This window comes from Pelodiscus sinensis, chromosome 26 (assembly GCF_049634645.1).
Source record: "Pelodiscus sinensis isolate JC-2024 chromosome 26, ASM4963464v1, whole genome shotgun sequence".
Classification (NCBI taxonomy): Eukaryota; Metazoa; Chordata; order Testudines; family Trionychidae; genus Pelodiscus; species Pelodiscus sinensis.
In genome coordinates, this window is record NC_134736.1 from 17,134,402 (window position 1) to 17,154,683 (window position 20,282).

A 20,282-nucleotide genomic window follows, 5' to 3' on the forward strand; every position below is an offset into this window, starting at 1 on the left:
CCCCCACCTCCTGAGAAATGTCTGAATTTGGGTTAGGGGCTGCTGACCCACAGAAAAATCAGTCGGGGGCCCAAACAAGTGAGAAGGCAAAAAAAAAACCCCAAAACCCTTAGGGTATGTCTACACTAGCCCCCTAGTTTGAACTAGGGAGACTAATGCAGGCATTCGAAGTTGCAAATGAAGCCCGGGATATAAATATCCTGGGCTTTATTTGCATCTTCCCGGGCGCCGCCATTTTTAAATCCCCCTTAGTCCAAACTCCGTGCCCGGCAAGATGCAAATGAAGCCCGAGATATTTAAATCCCGGGCTTCATTTGCAACTTCAAATGCCTACATTAGCCTCCCTAGTTCGAACTAGGGGGCTAGTGTAGACATACCCTTACTGATGTGAGAAGGAGAAAGACATTCCCCTGGCACATCAGAGCTTGGTGGGGTGGGGCAGGCTGTGTGGGTGGGTGGGTGTTGGGCAGGCTGTGTGTGTGTGTGTGTGTGTGTGTGTGTGGGTGTTGGGCAGGCTGTGTGTGTGGGTGGGTGGGTGGGTGTTGGGCAGGCTGTGTGTGTGCGTGCGTGTGTGTGCGCGCTACAGCTGCACAGAGGGACGGCAGAGGGGCTGGAGTGGAGCACAGGCTTCCCCATGCTGGGGTAGGGGGGAGCCCAAAGCCTTGGAGGCCAGATCCAGCCCCCAGGCCTTAGGTTCCTCACTCATGCCCTAATTAATGCATTTTACCTCCACAAAACAAATATATAATAAACAATCCAATCAAAACATACTTACTTGCTATCTGTAGTGTCCCCGTTGTGAATGGGTGTCTGCTAATGCCCTGGGGGAGATTAAGAGGCTCTTAGATCCATGATGTCTCATAGGAGCACAGTTTAAATGGGAAAGATGGTGAGGCTGTTACGGGATCTCTCACTGATTCCCCCTCTGCCTGCTCAGAAGCGCAAACTGTGCGCTGGATCTCCCGGTGCTCTTTCCACTTACATGATAATCTGTCCCCTGTGTGTTTCTCCAGGGATGTTTTGTGGAGAATGGGGATTATCCTTCCCAAGTGGCCCTTGCGCACCAGGATTCTTCTGCACAGCAGGTATTTGATGTAGCATTCCCATGGGCAAAGGGAGCAGAAGAACCAGGGTCCTTTGATATTTTTCTTCTCCCTATTCCCTGAGCTCCTCTGCCCTGTCGGTTTAATTTGTCCTGTCCCCTCCTGAAAAGAGACATTGCAATCAGGTTACTGAGGCATGAGGTTGGTATAGAAGCTTTCAATGGGAGGATGCTGGTGTGAGATTAGCATGTTGCAATGCAGTGGGAAGCTGGAGCAGTAGCATAAATACGAGGTGATGACAGAGGTTTTGGAACAGGAGTTCATAATGATGGTGTTGGCATGGTTTGTTGGCATAACAAACAATATAATCCCTTAAATTATGAGTGTTTATTTGGCAGGATGTGGCTAGAAACTGTATTGACTCTTGGCAAGTAATGGAAATTATCTGTGAAATACGGGAGGTTGATTCTGGTGCATGAGCAGATGCCTCAGCATCTCTGTGATGCTGCTCATACCAAATCAGAATTCAGATTTCTCAGAGCCAGGGGCTGCAAAATGAGAGGAGGTCAACAGCAATTCTGGGCTCTGGCTACAGCCTGTGCTGCTAGTCAGCACAAAACACTCTGTAGGTTTTGTTTACCAAACCACATAGGTTTCTCGCTGATGAGTCTTTGTGCTCCAAAATATTGGATGGGTTTTCTTCAAGCCCCTGGATAGAATCCTAGAGCTGGAAAAGACCTCAGGAGTCATCAGTCCAGCCCCCTGCCCAAGGCAGGACCAATCCCAACTAAATCAACCCAGCCAGGGCTTTGTCAAGCCGGGACTTAAACACCTCTAGGGATGGAGATTCCACCCCCTCCCTAGGGAACCCATCCCAGTGCTTCCCCACCCGCCTAGGGAAATAGTTTTTCCTAATATCCAACCTGGACCTCTCCCAACTGCAACTTGAGATTCATGTGATTTCATGAGATTCTCAGTATTGTGTGTGTATGTGTTGGGGGGCAGGGAGGGGATTATTAAGTTTCTTTCTAGCTCTCATGGTTATGGATCAAAGGCTGAAAAGTGATGCAAGTGCAGCCAAAGGCCTCTGATACCAAGACACACATCAAATCAAACCTATTAAAAAGGTAACAGTTCTCATGGTTGTTTGAGGCTTGAACTCATGGGCTGCGTCTAGACTGGCATGATTTTCCGGAAATGCTTTTAACGGAAAAGTTTTCCATTAAAAGCATTTTTGGAACAGAGCATCTAGATTGGCACGGACTGTGCCAATCTAGACGCACTTTTCCTCAAAAAAGCCCCAATTGCCATTTTCGCGATCAGGGCTTTTTTGTGGAAAATAAATCTGAGCTGTCTACACTGGCCCTTCTGAGCAAAAGCTTTGCGCAAAAGGGACTTTTGCCTGAACGGGAGCAGCATAGTATTTCCGCAAGAAGCACTGATTTCTTACAGTAGGAAGTCAGTGCTTTTGCGGAAATTCTAGCAGCCAGTGTAGACAGCTGGCAAGTTTTTCCGGAAAAGTGGCTGATTTTCCGGAAAAACTGGCCAGTCTAGACACAGCCATCCTGTATGGAACTGTTAGGCCTGGCCACACCTTAGATTAGTTTCAGATCTTTGCCCATGTGTGCACTTCACTCTTTCTCTCTCAATTCTCATTAATATTTTATTGACATGGAGTCCAATTCTAAGATTTTCCCCTAGCCGGAGTCCAGTCCAGACGGAATATTCAGAAACAAGTATCTATCTGTGATGTTTGCATCTCAGTGCCAGGAGAGCTTGGGTTAAACGCAGTACATCCCTCTGTGTATGCCAGGGGAACCGAACTTACTGATTCACATACGATCACCCTCAGAGGTTCAAGTGCCAAGTGCACTAGTTTGGAGCTTCTGCTCTGTAGCAGGAGGGTGGGGCTTTGGACTTCAGCCCAGCAGGAGATGCCTGCTGTTGCTCAGGGCTTCAGCAGAAGCAGCACTGAAGCCCTGAGCCTTGGCAGATGCTTCCTGCAATGCGGTAGCCCCTAGACCTCACCCCCCTCTAATGGGCAGAAGCCCCTAGTCCACCACCCCACTGCAGGGTAGAAGCACCCCAGTTTGGTAAGTGAAGAATAGGGGGGAGGGGCTCTGCAAGCCACATTTTGCCTGTAAAAGAGCCACATGTGGCTCATAAGCCATAGTGTGGCCACCCCAGCACAAGGCCCAAAGAGGCCAAAGGGTTGCAATGTTTGTCGCTTTGGATTTATTTCCCCTTTGTATGTCAATACAGGAGCCAGTACGTCAAACCCTGATGGAGCCACCAATACAAGCACCGGAGGCCCATGCCCACCTGGGCACTTTTGCCCAGCTGGCACCAGCATCCCATTGCCATGCCCTGTGGGCACGTTCTCTGACAGGTGAACTCTTTGGCTGTGGTCATGCTGGTTTGGAAACAGAGGCTCTGTCTGTCTGTCTTTCTCCTGGTGTTCCCAAGGGCAGGTGCGCTATATGCATTCCTTCCCCACTTCTGTGGTCTCTCCCCTCCCCTCTAGGTGGTTTCTCATGCTTACTCTTTCAGCAGCAGAGTGCAATGGTGCATGGTTCATGGGGCAGTTGCCTATATTGACTATAGGAGCCTGAGGGTCAAGGCTTGTTGGCAGTGCTAGTGCCAGCACATTGGTGATACAGCTGCCCGACTGTATGCAATGAAGCACAGGGCAAGGTCCAAACCACACTGGGGACAGCGTGTGACTGGAAACAGGAACAGACAAGTACTGGTGGTTGGGTGCCAGGGAGTGAGGGGTAGGTGGTGGGATTGCCGGGGTGTTACAGAAGCAGTGGAGCTGTATCATGCTGTGGTTTCTGGATGGGAGAAGAGTGATCCCTGCCCCCATATGTATAAAGAGCAGTGGGTGCTGTAAAGCAGAACATTTATCGCAGCACATGGTGCTAGGTGTTGGTGGCTAATGGGGATTAGCTGCAGCCTGCCATCTTTCCCAGCTATGCCTCAATTGTCCCCCCAGGCTCTACCTCTGGCTAGAATCCAGCTGCACCGTGTGCCCACCTGGCTATTACTGCAGCTCAGCCGGCCTCGCAGCCCCGTCAGGACCCTGCTCAGCTGGCTACTACTGCCTCTCGGGAGCCTCCTCCTCATCCCCAGAAGGTCAGGGTGTCACTGAATGAAGGTCTGAACAATTTTAAGCCAGGGTGATTCCCTGTAAGTGGTGCCGTCCCCCGCTTTCGGCGTTCACTATCGGGCGGAAGGCATTGCTGCCTGGACTCATGGGGCCCAACATAAAGAGCTGAGGTGTAGGGCTGACTTCCCAGCATTCCCTCCACTACCTCTGATGTCTCCCTCCCTAACGACTCTTGTCTGCCGCACTCAGCTTCTGGATCGCTGTCACCAGCAGAACAGTGCCCGATCTTTTATCTGCTTACTCCCTTGTATGTGTTTGGCTTGGCTCTTGCATGAGCCATGTGCATTGCCCTCTAGGGAAGGATATTGGTAGCAACCCATGCACAGGTGTTGGGCAGCACACTGCAATATCCCAGTTGTGGGTCTGTTGGGCATTGCACCCGGTTAAGTTCATGGGAAAAACAGAGGGAGGCTAGATATAGGGTGGGACTCGGCTCAGCCTTGCCTGTGAGGAAGGGCTGTGTGCACACTGCACTGATCGTTCCCATATGTACATGTGTAGACCTCGATTAGCCCACTTGTGCCTTTATTTACCTCTCACTCTCCCTCACCCTCCTGTGCCGGCATGGGTACCAGGGTCTGACCCGCGCCAAGTCTCCTCGTTTAAGTCCACTCCTCGGTGTTCAGCTCCTGAGCCAGCCTGCCCCGACTGTGCCCAGGGCTTCTCGCACCGCCTCCGACAGCAGGGAGAGGGGGGTCCGGGCCCACCCTCACTCACGGACCCCAGCCCAGGGCCCTAAGGACGTGGACCTGTCCAGGTCCGGTCCAGCTGGCGGGACTTCCCACCGTAATACGCCCTGCCCTGGGCTGCTTCCTCTCCTCTCTCCTGGTCTGCCTCCCTCCTGTCCCTCCTGAGCCTGCCTCTGGAGCCGGAGAATATTCGAGGGGGTGTAGCCCCATGACTCCTCTCCCCTCCCCTCCCCTCTCCAGTCCGGTCCCTTTTGATTCTTAGCGCCCTGACATTACAACATGCCAGGGCACCTCCCCTCTCAGCGTCCTCGCGGCCCGAGAGCACACCGAGCATGCCCCGTCAATGCCCCACCCCATCCCCTTTTGGCCGGAGTCCGGGAGTTTGAAACGAGGCCGCGCCGCGCCTGGTCTCTCGTCGTGCCCCATACAGAGCCGGCGCCGGGGGACTTAGAGTGCGGGGCCGCGGCGCCCCGTCACACCATAGCTCACATACCCTGGAGGGTGCTGTCTGGTCATTTTCTAACCTGACACTGCCTCCTCTCCATCTCCCTTGTGGGATCACAAGGAACACAACAAAAGAGATGCACCCAGTAGCTGGACACAGTCTTTGTTCCCACGGCTTTTCACTTTCTTCCTCATAGATGTATGGCACAAAGGAGGACCTTGCCCCATGAGCCACTTCTGCCCAGAAGGGACCAGCTACCCCTTTCCCTGCCTTGCAGGGACTTACAACAACCTCACCAGACAAGCTGCGTGTTTGCCGTGTGCAGCTGGCTACTACTGCCCTGAAAACACCACCAGCTACTATGCCTACCCCTGCCCACCTGGCTTCTACTGCCCCAAAGGTGAGACGCAAGCCCTGCTCCTGGGCCAACAGTGGCCTCTGAGAAACGAGCTAGTGGGTCTCAGTCCAGTTCTTCATGAATAAGTGTCTGGATCACACAAATCATGAATGCAACTGGCTGGAATCCCCCTTATCCACAACCTCAGGTGAGACCAGAGACCGACTGGGAATTGCCATCTGAGCTACCTCAACAAGGGCAGCGTTATTATGCGAGAGCTTATAGGAGGGCTTGTATTTATGTCCCACAAGTACCACAAAAAATTATCTTTATTTCTAAGCAACAAGGTTCGCTACTGAGTTTCCTTGCCCCCGAGGTTACTATAACCCTGACCCCATGACCCAGAGCCTGGACAGCTGCCTGCCCTGCCCTCCAGGGCACTACTGTGGGAAGGAGAATTTAACGACTGTGTCGGGGAAGTGTGATGCAGGTGAGTCCAGAACCGTCTGGCTGCATGTTTCAGAGGGCGGAGAGGGCCCTGTGAGGTTGCTGCTAGCTCATACACCCCGTTTATCCATTGTAACACAGTGGGTTGCCCCGCTGCTGCAGTTCTCTTTGTGTTTTCATTGCGCAGGCTGGTTCTGTGTGTCGGCTGCATGGACCCCACAGCCTTTCGACCTGGATAATTACACCAATGCCAACTGCCTGTGTCCAGCCACAGCCACCGGAGGGAAGTGCATGGCTGGATTCTACTGCCCCGCGGGCAGCCTGGAGCCCATTCCCTGCCCTCCAGGGTTTTACTGCCATGCGTCAGGTGAGGCGACAGCCATGCCAACTGGGGCGGAGGATAGAGAGATGATGCAAATATTTGTCTCTGTTTCCCAGTCAGTTTGCTATTCCAGCCCTGCCTCCAGCCACAGGGCTCACCTTGAGTTCCCATCAGGGAGCAGGGGACCTGTGATCTATCCCTGACTGTTACAGGCCTCTCCATGACCTTGGGTGAGTCACTCAGCCTCCCAGCCCAACTGTCCAAAACTCTTGGCTCTAAAAGGCCAGGGTGTCGCCTCAGACTCATTCCACTCTCGGCTTCCATTTGGGCTGGAGATAGAGCTGTCATGGCCGGTCGTTCATTTCCCCTGCTGTTTCTTTTATTCTTTCAATGCCATTTTGGTGTGTTTAACATGAGCTATTATTAGTGTGTCACAGACTCACAGGTCAGGCCTACTCGTGGCCCCGTAAGATCCCCAGGGGGATCCCCCTTCAGCGTGACAGCCCCTTCTCGGGGTTCTCTTGGGGGTCAGCTCCTTTAACTCATGGAACTGCACCTCTCTGAGTCTTCAGCATGCCTGTCTCTCACTGTGGGTCCCCTCAGGGAGTCTCCTCACTCTGGGCCCCTGCGGCCTCCACTCCCAGAGGCTGTCTCTACACTGGCATGAATTTCTGGAAATGCTTAAACGGAATACTATTCCGTTTTCAATTTTTCCGGAAAAGGAGCGTCTACATTGGCAGGCTGCTTTTCCGGAAAAGCCCTTTTTCCGGAAAAGCGTCTGTGGCCAAAGTAGACGCGCTTTTCCGGAAAAGACTACTGGGCTGTCTACACTGGCCCTTTTCCAGAACAGTGTTCCGGAATAAGGACTTATGCCCGAGTGGGAGCAGAATAGTTTTTCCAGAATAGCAGCTGATTTTGTACAGTAGAGCGTCATTGCTTTTCTGGAAATTCAAGGGCCAGTGTAGACAGCTCGCAGCTTATTCCGGAAAAGCGTCTGATTTTCCGGAATAAGTGGCCCAGTGTAGACGCAGCCAGAGGGAATAATATCAGAGGGGTAGCCGTGTTAGTCTGAATCTGCAAAAGCGACGAGGAGTCCTGTGGCACCTTATAGACTAACTGAAGTGTAGGAGCATAAGCTTTCGTGGGCAAAGACCCACGTCGTCAGATGCATCTGACGAAGTGGGTCTTTGCCCACGAAAGCTTATGCTCCTACACTTCAGTTAGTCTATAAGGTGCCACAGGACTCCTCGTCACTTTTGCAGAGGGAATAATGTAACCCTGTTCTCTAGACCAGAGCAACTCTCTCAGCCAGAATAAAATAGGAGAGTTTGCTGAACATCTGAACACAAGGCAGTAACAATTAGGGCCTGTAGGCCCAGCCTTCTTCAGCACACCATGTTTGAGTCTCCCCTGCATCTGGGGGGCTCTGTTTGCTCTTTCTGCCCAGTGCACAATCTTCTAGCTGAGCCTCTGATATCTCTGTCCCAGCAGCTCCTCTCCTGTCCTTTGTCTTCTGTACCTGTTTAATGGGTAGCAGGTTTAAAACTAATAAAAGAAAGTTCTTCTTCACACAGCGTGTAGTCAACCTGTGGAACTCCTTGCCAGAGGAGGCTGTGAAGGCTAGGACTATAACAGAGTTTAAAGAGAAGCTAGATAATTTCATGGAGGTTAGGTCCATAAAAGGCTATTAGCCAGGGATAAAATGGTGTCCTTGGCCTCTGTCTGTCAGAGGCTGGAGAGGGATGGCAGGAGACAATTTGCTTGATTGTGTCTTCGGTCCACCCTCTCTGGGGCACCTGGTGCTGGCCACTGTTGGCAGACAGGATACTGGGCTAGAAGGACCTTTGGTCTGACCCAGTATGGCCGTTCTTATGTTCTTATGTTCCTCTATTCACCACCTCTTCTCTCAATCCCCCTCCTTTGTTCCCTGGGCCCAGGCTGGAACCAGCTGGTCAGGTCACCAGGGTCCTCTCTCTACAGATCCATTGTTCTCCCACTGGCCAGAACTGGCTGTGCAGCAGGGCTTAACTCGAAATAAGCTACACAAATTGAGGTATGTCCATTGCGTGGCTTATTTCCAAATAGGGAGCGTCTACATGGCACTCATTTTGAAACAGAGCACTCCTCCTCCACCTTCCCTTCCTCCTCGTACAATGAGAGTTACAGGAGTTGGAGTAAGAAAGCCTTCAGCGGGACAGCAGTGTAACACTACCTCGAAATAACTTCATCACCTAGCGTAATATTTATCAGGGGGAACAAAGCTGCTGCTGAGCCGTGGGGATCCGCCAGCGCTCCTGTGTAGGCCAGGAGCTCAGCTGTCTCTTCCGATGCTGCCTCCTTGGCAAGGTTTGAGCCTGCTGCCTTGCAGACTTGTTGGCCTGACTTGCTCCTGCTGCTTCCATGCCACCGTTGCAAGGCTTTGGCCTTAGGCTGAGCCTCTGTGTCTTCTCCATCCCCCAGGTCTGTCTGAGCCCAGCGGGGAATGTGCTACCGGCTTTTATTGCACGGGAGGAGCATCCAGCCCTAAACCGACTGAGGGTGTCACTGGGAATATCTGTCCCCTGGGCAGCTACTGCGGTGAGTATCTGGAGGACCCTGTGCCAGGAGTGGGAACTCCAAGCCACAAAATGCTTAGCCTGCGGAGAAGAGATTTTGCAGCAAAGCGTTGAAAGGCAGGGTGGGCCAGTGGCCAGAGATTTGGGTTCTGTTCCTGCCTCGTCTGCTGTGTGGTGTTGGGCAAGTCCCTCCCTCTTTCTGACTTAGCCTGGGGACTAGTGATGCGGAGTCTCCTTTTCAAGGTACTTAAAGACCTATGGGTGAAAAGTGCTTCATAAGGGTATGCCTACGCTGCAACGCTATTTCGGCATACCAGAGTATCCCGAGTCTTCACAGCAAGCCCGTTATTTTGGGCTCGCTATTCCAACATTCCTGTAAACCTCATTCTACAAGTACTAAGGGACATTTCAGAATTGTGCTTTATTTCGAAATATGATGAAACGAGCTATTTCGAAATAGCATCGAAATAAGATAAGCAATTTGCGTAGTTCAAATTGCATTTTATTTTGCGTTACAGTGCAGTGTAGACACACCGTAAGAAATCAACTCTTATTTCTGTATTGATCTGGGCTACTTGAGTCTTTTTGTCCTGGATGCAGCAGCCTTTAGACTGTTTCAGAGTCAGTTTGTTATGTTTTGTTTTTCTTCCCCCAGCTGCGGGGTCAACAATGCCCAGGCTCTGTCCACCTGGCACCTTTTCCAACCTGCTAGGGCAGAGCATGGTTTCTCAATGCCAGATTTGTCCCTCTGGATTTTACTGTGCGGGTTCCGGCCTCAGTGCCCCCACTGGAGAGTGCCAGGAAGGTAAGGCACACGAGAGCAAACCCCAGCATCGAGTACAGGGAATGGGTGAGTCCAATGGCACAGACAAGTGAGAGCCAAAGAGAAGAGGGAGAGTATCTTGGGAAACACAGAGTAGCACCTGCATGTTGGCCAGGAACTTGTTCTAAGCAAGGGTGTTTGTTACTCACTGGCTTGATGGTGAAAATCCAGTGTGTTTCCCTTTCAGCAATGGGGAATGGGGATACAGACAGGAGGTACAGAGAATGATTCACTCCAGGCAAATCTCTAAGAATTGGAATCCTAGTCAGTCTCTTCCCCAGTACATGTGACTTTCCCTCTTGGCCCCTATGCAATGCACCTTCCCAAAGAGATGGTCACTAGATCAGAAGCAAGGAGGTGGGCAAAGGGGGCAATTGCCCTGGGATCCAGCTATTCAGAGGGGCCCGGGCTCTTGGCCACCACTACTGCTACTCTGGCAGGCAGAGCCCTGAGCCCTTTAAATAACCACTGGAGCACCCCGCTGCGCCATACCGCACACTCCATGAAGTTCTGAGGACTGCGGGGGTGAAGGGGGGGTGCACTGCACTGCAGGCAGCACATAGGGCTAGCTGCCTCTGGCTCTGCCCCTTCTGCCTGAGGCCCCACCCCTTTTCGGAGCACAAAGCCAGCCCTCCTTCTCTTCCCCCACCCCCTCCACTCAGGGCCTGTGCAGGCTGTCAGCCCCTCGCTCACAAGTCTTGTTGTGGGAGAAGGTTCTGGTCTCTCACCACCGTCAAGTGTCTGGATATCTATTTAGGGGACTGCCTGGTAGGCCTGCTCCACCTTCAATCTGCTTTCATTGGGTAGCCAACATCTGGTCCTGGGTGCAAATACCACTAGGAGGAGCCTATCTATTGGCATTTCAGAGATGAAACCAGCAGCATTAAAGTTAGCAGCACGTTTCTGAAGCTTGTACACAAAATATTTGGATTCAAGGTTGTTTCTGCACATGAGGGAAAATTACGGCTTTATCCAACCTGATCCCCCCCATCCCTGCGAGCAATCCCCACATATGACTTGATTTTGCTGCTGCTTCAAGTAAGGATGATCACAGATCAGTTTGTGGATCAGAATTTTTTGGCCATGTGCTTTGGAAACTTGAAATACACACTGCAGGGGATACCCAAGTCTGTGCACCACTGTTCCCCTTATGCCTCAGCATGCATGAGATTTGCTGGAGATTAGGTTGTGCATTAGCTCCCTGCCACACCAGTCTCTCTTCCTCAGCAGTACAGTCTTTCCAAATCTCACCTACCAAGTCACAATCCATGAACTCCAGCCCCAAGGCTCCCCAGATATTTCTGCAATGTGCCATCCCTGCTGCTGGGCACTCACAGAATATATTAAGCTTGCTACTCTTGTATAAGTCAGTGTATTACATTTGATTAATTTAATAGGGATAAACACACATTTGCCTTCAAACATAGCACTGAGTTGGTTTATATTTATTTAATTTATTTAAATATTTTTATCTCGCCTCTCCATTTAAAATATTCGAGGCAGCTTACAAAAAAAAGTACAAATAAAACCAGTTTCCTAACAAAGGCCATAGTCCAGGTAAAAGGGATATAGGCAGAAATGGTTACATGCAAATGCAAGTGAAAACACACATCTGAAAGACAGCTCTCTTGGGGATGTAAGTGCTCTCGTAATGGCCAGTGACCCGTACCCTGGAGACCACGGGCATCTATGCATGCAGTGGTGGGGAAACTCGATCAGTCCCAACAGTGGTGTGATTGAGATCAATAAAATAATTAAAGATTAGTAACAGATTTCTTCCTTGAGTGACCAGTTACCACAGTGGTCCCCAACCTTTTGGGGCTGCTGGGCGCCCGGGGGCAGGGCCACTCACGCACCGGGCACCCGGGGGCGGGGCTGCCCATACACCGCGTGCCCGGTGCCGGTGCCACCCATGCGTTGCACTCCTGGGGCCGGCACCACTCCTGTGCCGCACGCCCAGGAGCCAGCAGCACCCATGCACTGCGCGCCTGGGCCGGCGCCGCTCCTGTGCCACGTGCCGAGGGGGGGGGATGCTCATACGCCACATGCCCGGAGCCAGCACAGCCCATGTACCATGCACCCAGGGGCAGGGCCACTCATGTGCCACGCGCCGAGGGGGCGGGGCTACCCATATGCTAAGCACCCAGGGGCCCTTGCGCCGTGCACCCGGGGGCGGGGCTACCCATATGCTGAGCAGCCAGGGGCCAGCACTGCTCATGCACCACGTGCCTGGGGGCAGGGCTGGCCCTGGTCACTCGGCGGGCACACAGAAATGGCCTGGCGGGCGCCATGGCGCCCACGGGCACCGCGTTGGGGACCAGTGAGTTAGGAGCTTTTGAAGAGTCTGTTGGAGCAGAGATTTAGTCGCTAATATCTCCTAGTAACTAAGCTGGTTCTTCTTTCTTGGCCTTCCCTTCAGGTTATTACTGTGACAACAGCCAAGGGCCAGTCAGTGATTTCACCCTTTACCCATGCCCACAGGGCTTTTATTGCCCCCCTGGGACTCACCAGAGCACTCAGTACAGCTGTCCCCCAGGTACTTTTGGTTCCAGGCAGAAGTTGAAGAATATCCAGGAATGTCAGGGATGTCCACCTGGAAAATATTGTGAGTTTCCTGGGCTCTCAGCCCCCACAGGTACGTTGGCATTCAGCGCTGGGAAGAAATCTGACCGAATTGGGTGAGTCTCATGAGGAGTGGGGGTCAAGGGGAGGGGGTGTTGCCCGATGATTAGAGCAAAGGCCTGGGAGACAGAACTCCTGGGGTCTATTACTCAGGCACGGACTTTCCTTACACGTTATTCCCCTGTTGGTGCCTCATTTTGCTCATCTATTAAATGTGAGTAAGATCCACTTTGTAAAGTGCCTTGGGATATTTGCCTAAAATGAACAGTTGGCCCATCCTTCCCCTTCCTGATCAGAACTAAAATGAAGGAAAGGCTCCATTCAGTAAGTAAAATTGCAAGAATGGATGAAGGGAATGGAACACTTTAGCTTCTAGGATACCCGTGTGAATATCTTCAGGGTTTGTAGCTGCCCAAGATCGTAGCTGTTTGGTGGCCTAGTTGAAATTAGTTCATAGTTTCAGTTCTTCTCCTGATAGACAGGTGTTTATGTAACAATAAATCCTTTGCTAAGGAAGGAACAAATCACACTGTAATTCCTTTCATTCCTTTGAGTCAGGTTGGGGAAGATATCACGGTTCCAACTAAGGCTGCCACGTTACGTCTGTATCCTGGAACTTTTATTTAGACCCTCATTATTTTCTTTTGTCCTCATTTATATGTATGAATGTGTATCTTCTAGGGGACTGCTCTGAAGGATTCTGGTGCAAGGGAAGTGCCCAAGTAAGAGACCCTATAGATGGAATAACAGGGCTCCTATGTCCTCCTGGACATTATTGTCTTGCAGGTACAGTGACCTATTGAACATAATTCTTCTATATTTCTGTGAAGCTTGAACTGGGATTGCTCTGCTGTGTTTCCTGCAGAGAGACTGAGATTCCAGATCCTCCACTAACACTTCCTACAGTGCCTTTGGCAGAAGGAGTCTGGAACTGCACTAGCTGCTAGCTCTGTCTTTGTATTTATATGGCCCCCATTCCCAGAGTAACGGAATGCCCCACAATCTTTATCCTCCTGGTAGGGCCGTGCTATTATCCCCATTTTACAAGTGGGGAACTGAGGCACAGAGAGGCCAAATCTCAGTTTTTTAAAGAGTGTTTAGTCGGGATGTGAACGGGTAACCAGTTAACCAGTTAACCAGTTAGAAGCCTCCCACCCAGGGCCTGCCATGGGCAGCAGGATGCTCCAGGAGGCCGGGAGCAGGCAGCAGCCCCCTCCCCCCCCCCCCCCCGGAGCCTCTGGGGCCAGGAGTCACCTGTCACTGGTGGCAGCAGCCCTGGGGCTGGGGATCCCGCTTAGTTGGTAACTGGTTAAACATGAGGTTAAGCTAACATTTAACTGGTTAACAGGTTAATCCCTAGATATAGATTTTATATCCCTAGTGTTCAGCTGCCTAATGTTCCATCTGACCCTGTGTGACTTTCCATAAGAGATTTGCAGAGGAGCAGGGACGTGAACTCAAGTCCGGGCTAGGACCTGAACAACTGGACCGGCTTCCTCTTGCTCCTTTGTAGCCTGTACTCCTATGCATGCCCACAGTCATTGCGTACACTTCAACTAGATACAGCTGTGCTGGGCTCACGCTGCTCCTGGATCAGGCTTAATCCAATCCAATGTCTATGACCAGTTCACGCTGATTTCAACGCCCATCTGTGTGATTTGCTGCTTTCTCCCCCTGTTTGTGCCGAGGGGCTCTGAAGCACTTCTCTCATCAGGAACACCCACTCCATCTCTGTGCCCACATGGCACCTGGTCAAGCAACGAAGGGAATAAGAATCTACGGGGATGCCAGCCTTGTCCTGGAGGACGCTACTGCAACAGCACTGGACTGGTAACACCATCAGGACACTGCAGCCCAGGGTAAGGACAGAGCAGTACACAAACGTTACCCAGTAACCCAGTGCCAACCTCTCCTGTAATTGCAATAAAGCTTCAGAGGGGGAGCCGAGTTAGTCTGTAACAGGAAAAACTTTAAAAACAACCCATAGTCTAGTAGCACCTTCAAGACTAACAAAACGTGCAGATGGGATCATGAGCTTTCGTGGGCACAGCCCACTTCTTCAGATGACCAGAGTGTTGGAAGTCCAGAACCAAGAATAAATAAGGGAAGGAGGGAGTGGTGGGGAAATGGTTGTATATAGAGGCAATAAGATATTTTCTATCTTCTTCTCTATCCCTTTTTAAATGACTCCTAACATTCTAGTTGCTTTTTTGCCTGCCGCTGCACATTGAGTGGATATTTTCAGAGAACTCTCCACAATGACTCCAAGATCTCTCTTGAGTAGTTGTAGCCAAATTAGTCCCCATCTTGTTGTGTGTATGGTTGGGATTATGTTTTCCAACGTGCATTACTTTATATTTATCAACATTACATTTCAGTTGCCATTTTGTTGCCCAATCACTGAGTTCGGTGAGCTCTTTCTGAAGCTCTTCACAGTCTGCTTTGGTCTTAACTATCTTGAGCAGTTTAGTGTCATCTACAAATTTTGCCGCCTCACTGTTTACCCCTTTCTCTAGATCATTTATAAATAGGTTGAATAGGATTGGTCCCAGGACAGACCTTGGGGGGCTTCCTGTCTTTTAACCAGTTCTCAATCCACAAAAGGACCTTTCCTCTTATCCCATGACAACTTATTTTACTTAGGAGCCTTTGGTGAGGGACCTTGCCAAACGCTTTCTGGAAATCCAAGTACACTATATCTACTGGATCCCTATATGTGTTGGCCTCCTCAAAGAACTCTATCAGACCTGCAGAAATGCTCTTTCCATAGATATCCAGAGGATCCAGCAGCTTTGTGTGCCGAGCCTTGGGCATTTCTCACAGTCGCTGTTCAGTCAGTTACCCACCTGCTGCCTTTAGGGGATTGTTTTTCACCTGAGGCTGTTGATGTTTGATGGCTTGTGTAAAGGACTCTATCGGAGCACCCACTGGCACCCTGTGCTCTCCGCCGGCATCTCGTGCTCCCCTCACCCAGTGGTTCGCCGTCTGGCGTCCCCAGTCAAATATCCTCTTGGCCCAGGGGGCCCCTTTAACACCAGGGGTCTCCAGGCTTCCCGTAGCAGGGAGAGGGGGGTCCGGGCCCGCCCCCTCTCACGGACCCCAGCCCAGGGCCCTAAGGACTCAGAACACTTACGGCGTCCGGTCCGGCTGGCGCCAGCCCTCAAGCTCCCTTCGCCTGCCCTGGGCTGCTTCCTCTCCCTGCCCCGCTGTCTCGCTGATGTGGGGGCTTACCTCCACAGTTTGGGTCCCGTCCGTTGGGCAGCCGTGTGGAGGAATGCTCTCCGGTCTTCCCCCCCTTCTCGCCGCTGGCGTCCGACCTTTTAAATCCCTGCGCCACTTGTGGCCAGGGGGGGGCTCTTCCCCCTGTACGCAGGTCAACTTTCAGCAGGGCGGCGTACCCGCCATCTGGTGCTGCCCCCCGCGTGATGTCAGGCGTGGTCTCGACGGGTGCAGGCGCGTTGCCGCCGCCGCGGCCCAGGAGCACCCGGCACATCGCCGCTCGCCCCGCGCTGGGGTCACCCGGTTTGTCCCCGGCACCTCCGGCTCCTGCCCGCACGCCACCGCTCGTAGTGTGGCTGGTGCTGGGGCTTCTCGCTTAGACTCCTGGGTCGCCGCAAAGGCAGCTTCCAGGGGGATCGGAGTGCGGGGCGCCTCTGCCCTGTCACAGCTTGCTTTTCCTTTTGCTTTTCCTTTTGCTTTTCCAGGTTTTACTGCACAGTGGGAGCCAGAACACCAGCACCCACCGATGGTCTCTCAGGAGCTCCATGCCCCGTGGGACACTCCTGTCCCCTGGGAAGCCAGAGTCCCGTCCCCTGCTCCCCTGGCACTTACATGCCACAGACACATGGAGAAGAGTGCTACATCTGCCCAGAGGGTAAATACTGTGTCCCTCTTCAGAAGCCACAATTATGTCCTAAAGGTGAGTTTTGCATCCACTAAATGGCTAGATTGTTCCCTGCTTTCCGAAGAGGTTAAGTCCCTGTGTGCAGGGCAGAGCTTGAGCCATGGAAAATTAACCAGGGCATGAGTCCTGTCCCTGTGCCTTCAGCTCCATGTTCAGTCTGACAAGACCAGCCCATGTGACCCTAGGGAGTCTATACAATCAATGTGCTGAAATCCCAGTTACTGATTTGTCTTCTTTAGGTCTCTCTCCCACCCATAAATGTGACTGTTCTCTCCTTGCAGGCTTCTTCTGCCCCAAAGGAACAGGTCTAGATTGGCAGCCTTGCCCACCAGGGACCTACAGCCCCGAGCAAGGGCTGGAGAGCAGCACTGGGTGCAGAGTTTGTGATGGAGGGAAGTTCTGTCTGTACCATAATGCGACAGACGTGACTGGAGAGTGCTGGGAAGGCTACTACTGTACACGAGGATCAGACAGGCCTGATCCACAGGCCAAGCTCCAAGGTGCTGCCTTTTTCTTTTGCTTAAACAACACTGGATTTTGTGTGTGCTGTGGCGATGCCCCCTTTGGCATCTGGCCCATAGGCCTTGATCTTTTCAGCCCCCTGGTTCAGCTGCTTCTTTAGATTCTGCCTTTCTAGCCCCGTGCAAAATTCCCTCTGGCTGGTTGAACCCCAGATGTGTGACTTGTGAGGAAATGACTCTGTACCGGATGAGTCCTGCCTCCCAGTCCCAACAACTAGCTAGAATCCTGCCTCTCTGTTCCCTGGTCTCATCATTAGATCACACTCATTCCCTGAGCTGGGGAGTGAATTCAGATTCCCACTCACTTTTTCTAGCTGTGAGGACACAATAGCTGAATGGCCCTGTATGGTAGCTCAACCATCTTCAATGGGAGAAAATTAAAGACTTGTGGGAAATCTACAGATGAATTGCTGCTGGCTTGAATTGCTATGGCTATTACAGAAGCACTGAATGCTTGTAGTGCTAATTTCCATAATAGCCTTTAACCAGCTGCACTCCTTTCTCCCCTCTTGATTTCAGGTCAGGCTGGCCCTTGTCCTCCAGGCCACTACTGTCCAAGAGGCACTGCTGTCCCCAGCCGTTGTCCTGTGGGAACCTTCAGCATGAAAATCAAGTTGAGCTCAGAGGTAGGAAAATGCACAGGGTAAACTAGCAATGGTGTTTGTGCACTTGGAGAGCTTAAGTCCACCTAGTGCTGTGATGGAAGGCTTCCCCCTCCCCATGCTTTCTGAAATAGATTTATGGATACAAATATACGTAAGTCGAAGACGTTTGGGACAAATTGCCTCATGTAACCCATCAGTAACCTACCAATCTTCATGTCATAATCTGCTGGGGCCGGGGGCTGCGTGGCGCTCCTTAGAGCTGCCATCAGGCACTGTGCGCTCGATTGCAGCTGTAAGGTGCACAGCGCTGCCCGGGGGGCAGGAATGGCTCAAGCCGGCCCTGCATGTGACCTCCCTAACTGGTAGGGGTTGGCCAGGTAACTTCCCATCTAAGGCTATGACTACACTGTAGACTTCTTGCGGAAAAGCTTATGCAAATGAAGCTCAGCATGGAATATCGCGCTTCGTTTGCATAATTAATGAGCAGCTGTTTTTGCGCAAGACACTTTTGAGCGAAAAAGAGCCATGTAGATCGCTCCTTTTTCAGCAAAAAACCCCTCTTGCGCAAGCGCCGTTCTTCCTGAGGACCTGAGGAAGAATGGCTCTTGCGCAAGAAGAGGTTTTTGCACAAAAAGGAGTCGTTTACATGGCTCTTTTTTGTGCAAAAGCCTCCTGCGCAAAAGTGGCAGCTCATTAACTATGCAAATGAAATGCAGAGATATTCTACACCGAGCTATATTTGCATAAGCTTTTTTGCAAGAAGGCTACAGGGGAGATGTAGCCGAAGGATGGAATATAGAAGCAGAATTCCCACCCAAAGTGGATTCTATAAAACAATAGGAAGCTAGCAGGTCTTTGTCTTTGGCTGGCGTGGCACATCCAAAAGAGGGAACCAAAGACCCCAGGGAGAAGGAACTTAGTTGGAACAAAAACAGTTTTAGGGTGACTTTGTAATAAGTTTGTCCTGAGATTTTAAGGTTAGAATTAGCTCTGCTTTTTCTGTTGTTTTAAGTTTGTAATCTACTTTGCTCTGCCTGCTCTCACTTATAACCATTTAATTCCTGTTGCTTGTACTTAATAAAATCACTTTATTTACTATCAAGCCCAGTGTAAATAATTGTTACCTGGGGGAGCATTCAGTGTGTACATCCTCCTTTCATTGTTAAAGGGGCTTACCTAAGTAATTCATTTGGGATTCCATTTCCGAGGAAGCTGAACCCAAAACTACATTTTCCTTGGACTTGAAGAACTTCAGTGTCTGTACTGCTCCTGGGGGGAGGCATGATCTCAGCTCTGTGCCTTGGCTGGGGGAGACCAGGGAGCTGGCCCAGTGGGACAGGGTAGCGAGAAGCCCCAGAGAGCAGGAAGGTGAGTAGCAGTGACCTTGGCAGCACCCCAGGAAGCACTCCAAGGGATCTTCTGTGACCTCCTCCTGTCACAAGTGCCTCGCTGCCCGAGTAACATGTACAACTGATTACATGCTTAGCATTTCCTGCATCCTTTCTTTGAAGAACAGCAAAAAAGTAATATCCCAAAATTAGAGACCGTGGCATCTGAGGCTATGAAAGCACTTTAATGAGCCTCACAGCATCCCTACAAGATGGGAAAGTTACTGCCATTGCATAGATGGGGAACTTAAGCTCACAGAGATGATGTGCCTGACCTGAGATCCCACAGTGAATCAGTGGCAGAGGCAGGATTCATATAGAATCATAGGGCTGGAAAGGACCTCACAGGTCATTTAGTCCAGTCTCCCCGTTCTCTTGGTGGGACTAAGTATTATCTGACAAACATTTGTATAACCTGCTCTTAAAAATCTCCAGTGATGGAGATTTCACAGCTTCCCCTCCTGCTTACTGACCTCGACAGGAAATGTTTCCTAATGTCCGACCTAGACCTCCCTTGCTGTAATTAAAGTCCATTGCAGCTTCGCCTTAGCCTTTGAGGATAGGAGAACTTCTCCCTCTTCCTTTTAACAACCTTCTACAGACATGGAAACTGTTACCCTGCTCTTCCCTCAGTCTTCTCTTCAAACGACTAAACAAACCCAAGTTGTTCAGTCTTCTCTCAGAGGCCATGGTTTTAGACATTTAATCATTTGTGTTGCTCTTTTCTGGACTTTTTCCAATTTGTCCACGTCTTTCCTGAAACGTGGAGCCCAGAACTGGACACAATACTCCAGTGGAGGCCTAATTAGTGCAGAGTAGAGGAGAAGAATTACTACTTATGTCTTGTTTATAACATTCTTGTTAATACATTAGAGTGATGTTATGATGTTTGCTTTTTTTTTCCAACGGTGTTACACTGTTGACATATTTGGCTAGCTAACCACTCTACTCCTGAGGTCCCTTTCTGCAGTACTCTTTCCTATCTGTCCAGAGGTGAAAAAGTGGATATTCTCATTTATTTCTCACAGACCCAGTGCTTTCCCTGTCTACCTGGACATTATTGCAACTCCACTGGCCTCCAGGCCCCTACAGGGCAATGCCAAGAAGGATTCTACTGCACGCTGGGGTCCACCATTGCCAGCATTCACATCCCAGATGAGACCGGAGGCCCCTGTCCTGCAGGTAGATTGTTTGCAGATCTTGGTTCATATCAAGATAATTGATGACTTATTACTAGTCTGAGTTAGAGTCAAGCAAATTCCATTGCAGAGTCTGGGAGTTCAGCAGGTCATGAAAAGAACTCCATCGCAGGCTGCAAGAACCTGAGACATCACAGCTCTTTCATCTTCTCAAAGCCTCGGGGTTTATGCATTGCCTGTTTTGGGACAGGGTGAATTTGCCCGCTAGTCCTG

General features: G+C 51.0%; 1 protein-coding gene across 1 annotated transcript; it reads left to right on the plus strand.

The window, feature by feature from the left end:
• Positions 1–1,023: 1,023 nt before the first annotated feature.
• Positions 1,024–20,026, plus strand: LOC106731521 (uncharacterized). The gene is made up of 14 exons (XM_075909721.1): positions 1,024–1,085; positions 3,306–3,432; positions 4,039–4,178; positions 5,543–5,746; positions 6,024–6,173; positions 6,318–6,497; positions 8,913–9,029; positions 9,663–9,812; positions 12,250–13,238; positions 14,167–14,311; positions 16,157–16,371; positions 16,638–16,856; positions 17,397–17,503; positions 19,899–20,026. Exons 4-9 carry the CDS (start codon positions 5,572–5,574, stop codon positions 12,510–12,512), a joined length of 1,035 nt encoding a protein of 344 aa, XP_075765836.1. The 5' UTR covers positions 1,024–1,085; positions 3,306–3,432; positions 4,039–4,178; positions 5,543–5,571; the 3' UTR covers positions 12,513–13,238; positions 14,167–14,311; positions 16,157–16,371; positions 16,638–16,856; positions 17,397–17,503; positions 19,899–20,026.
• The last annotated feature ends 256 nt before the right edge of the window (positions 20,027–20,282 follow it).

Bases quoted from the DNA above. Each gene is read 5' to 3' on its own strand.
- LOC106731521 (XM_075909721.1), top strand. From the start codon at position 5,572: ATGAGCCACTTCTGCCCAGAAGGGACCAGCTACCCCTTTCCCTGCCTT. The intron at 6,174-6,317 runs GTGAGTCCAGAA...TTCATTGCGCAG, and splicing joins GTCGGGGAAGTGTGATGCAG to GCTGGTTCTGTGTGTCGGCT. The intron at 9,813-12,249 runs GTAAGGCACACG...CCTTCCCTTCAG, and splicing joins CACTGGAGAGTGCCAGGAAG to GTTATTACTGTGACAACAGC.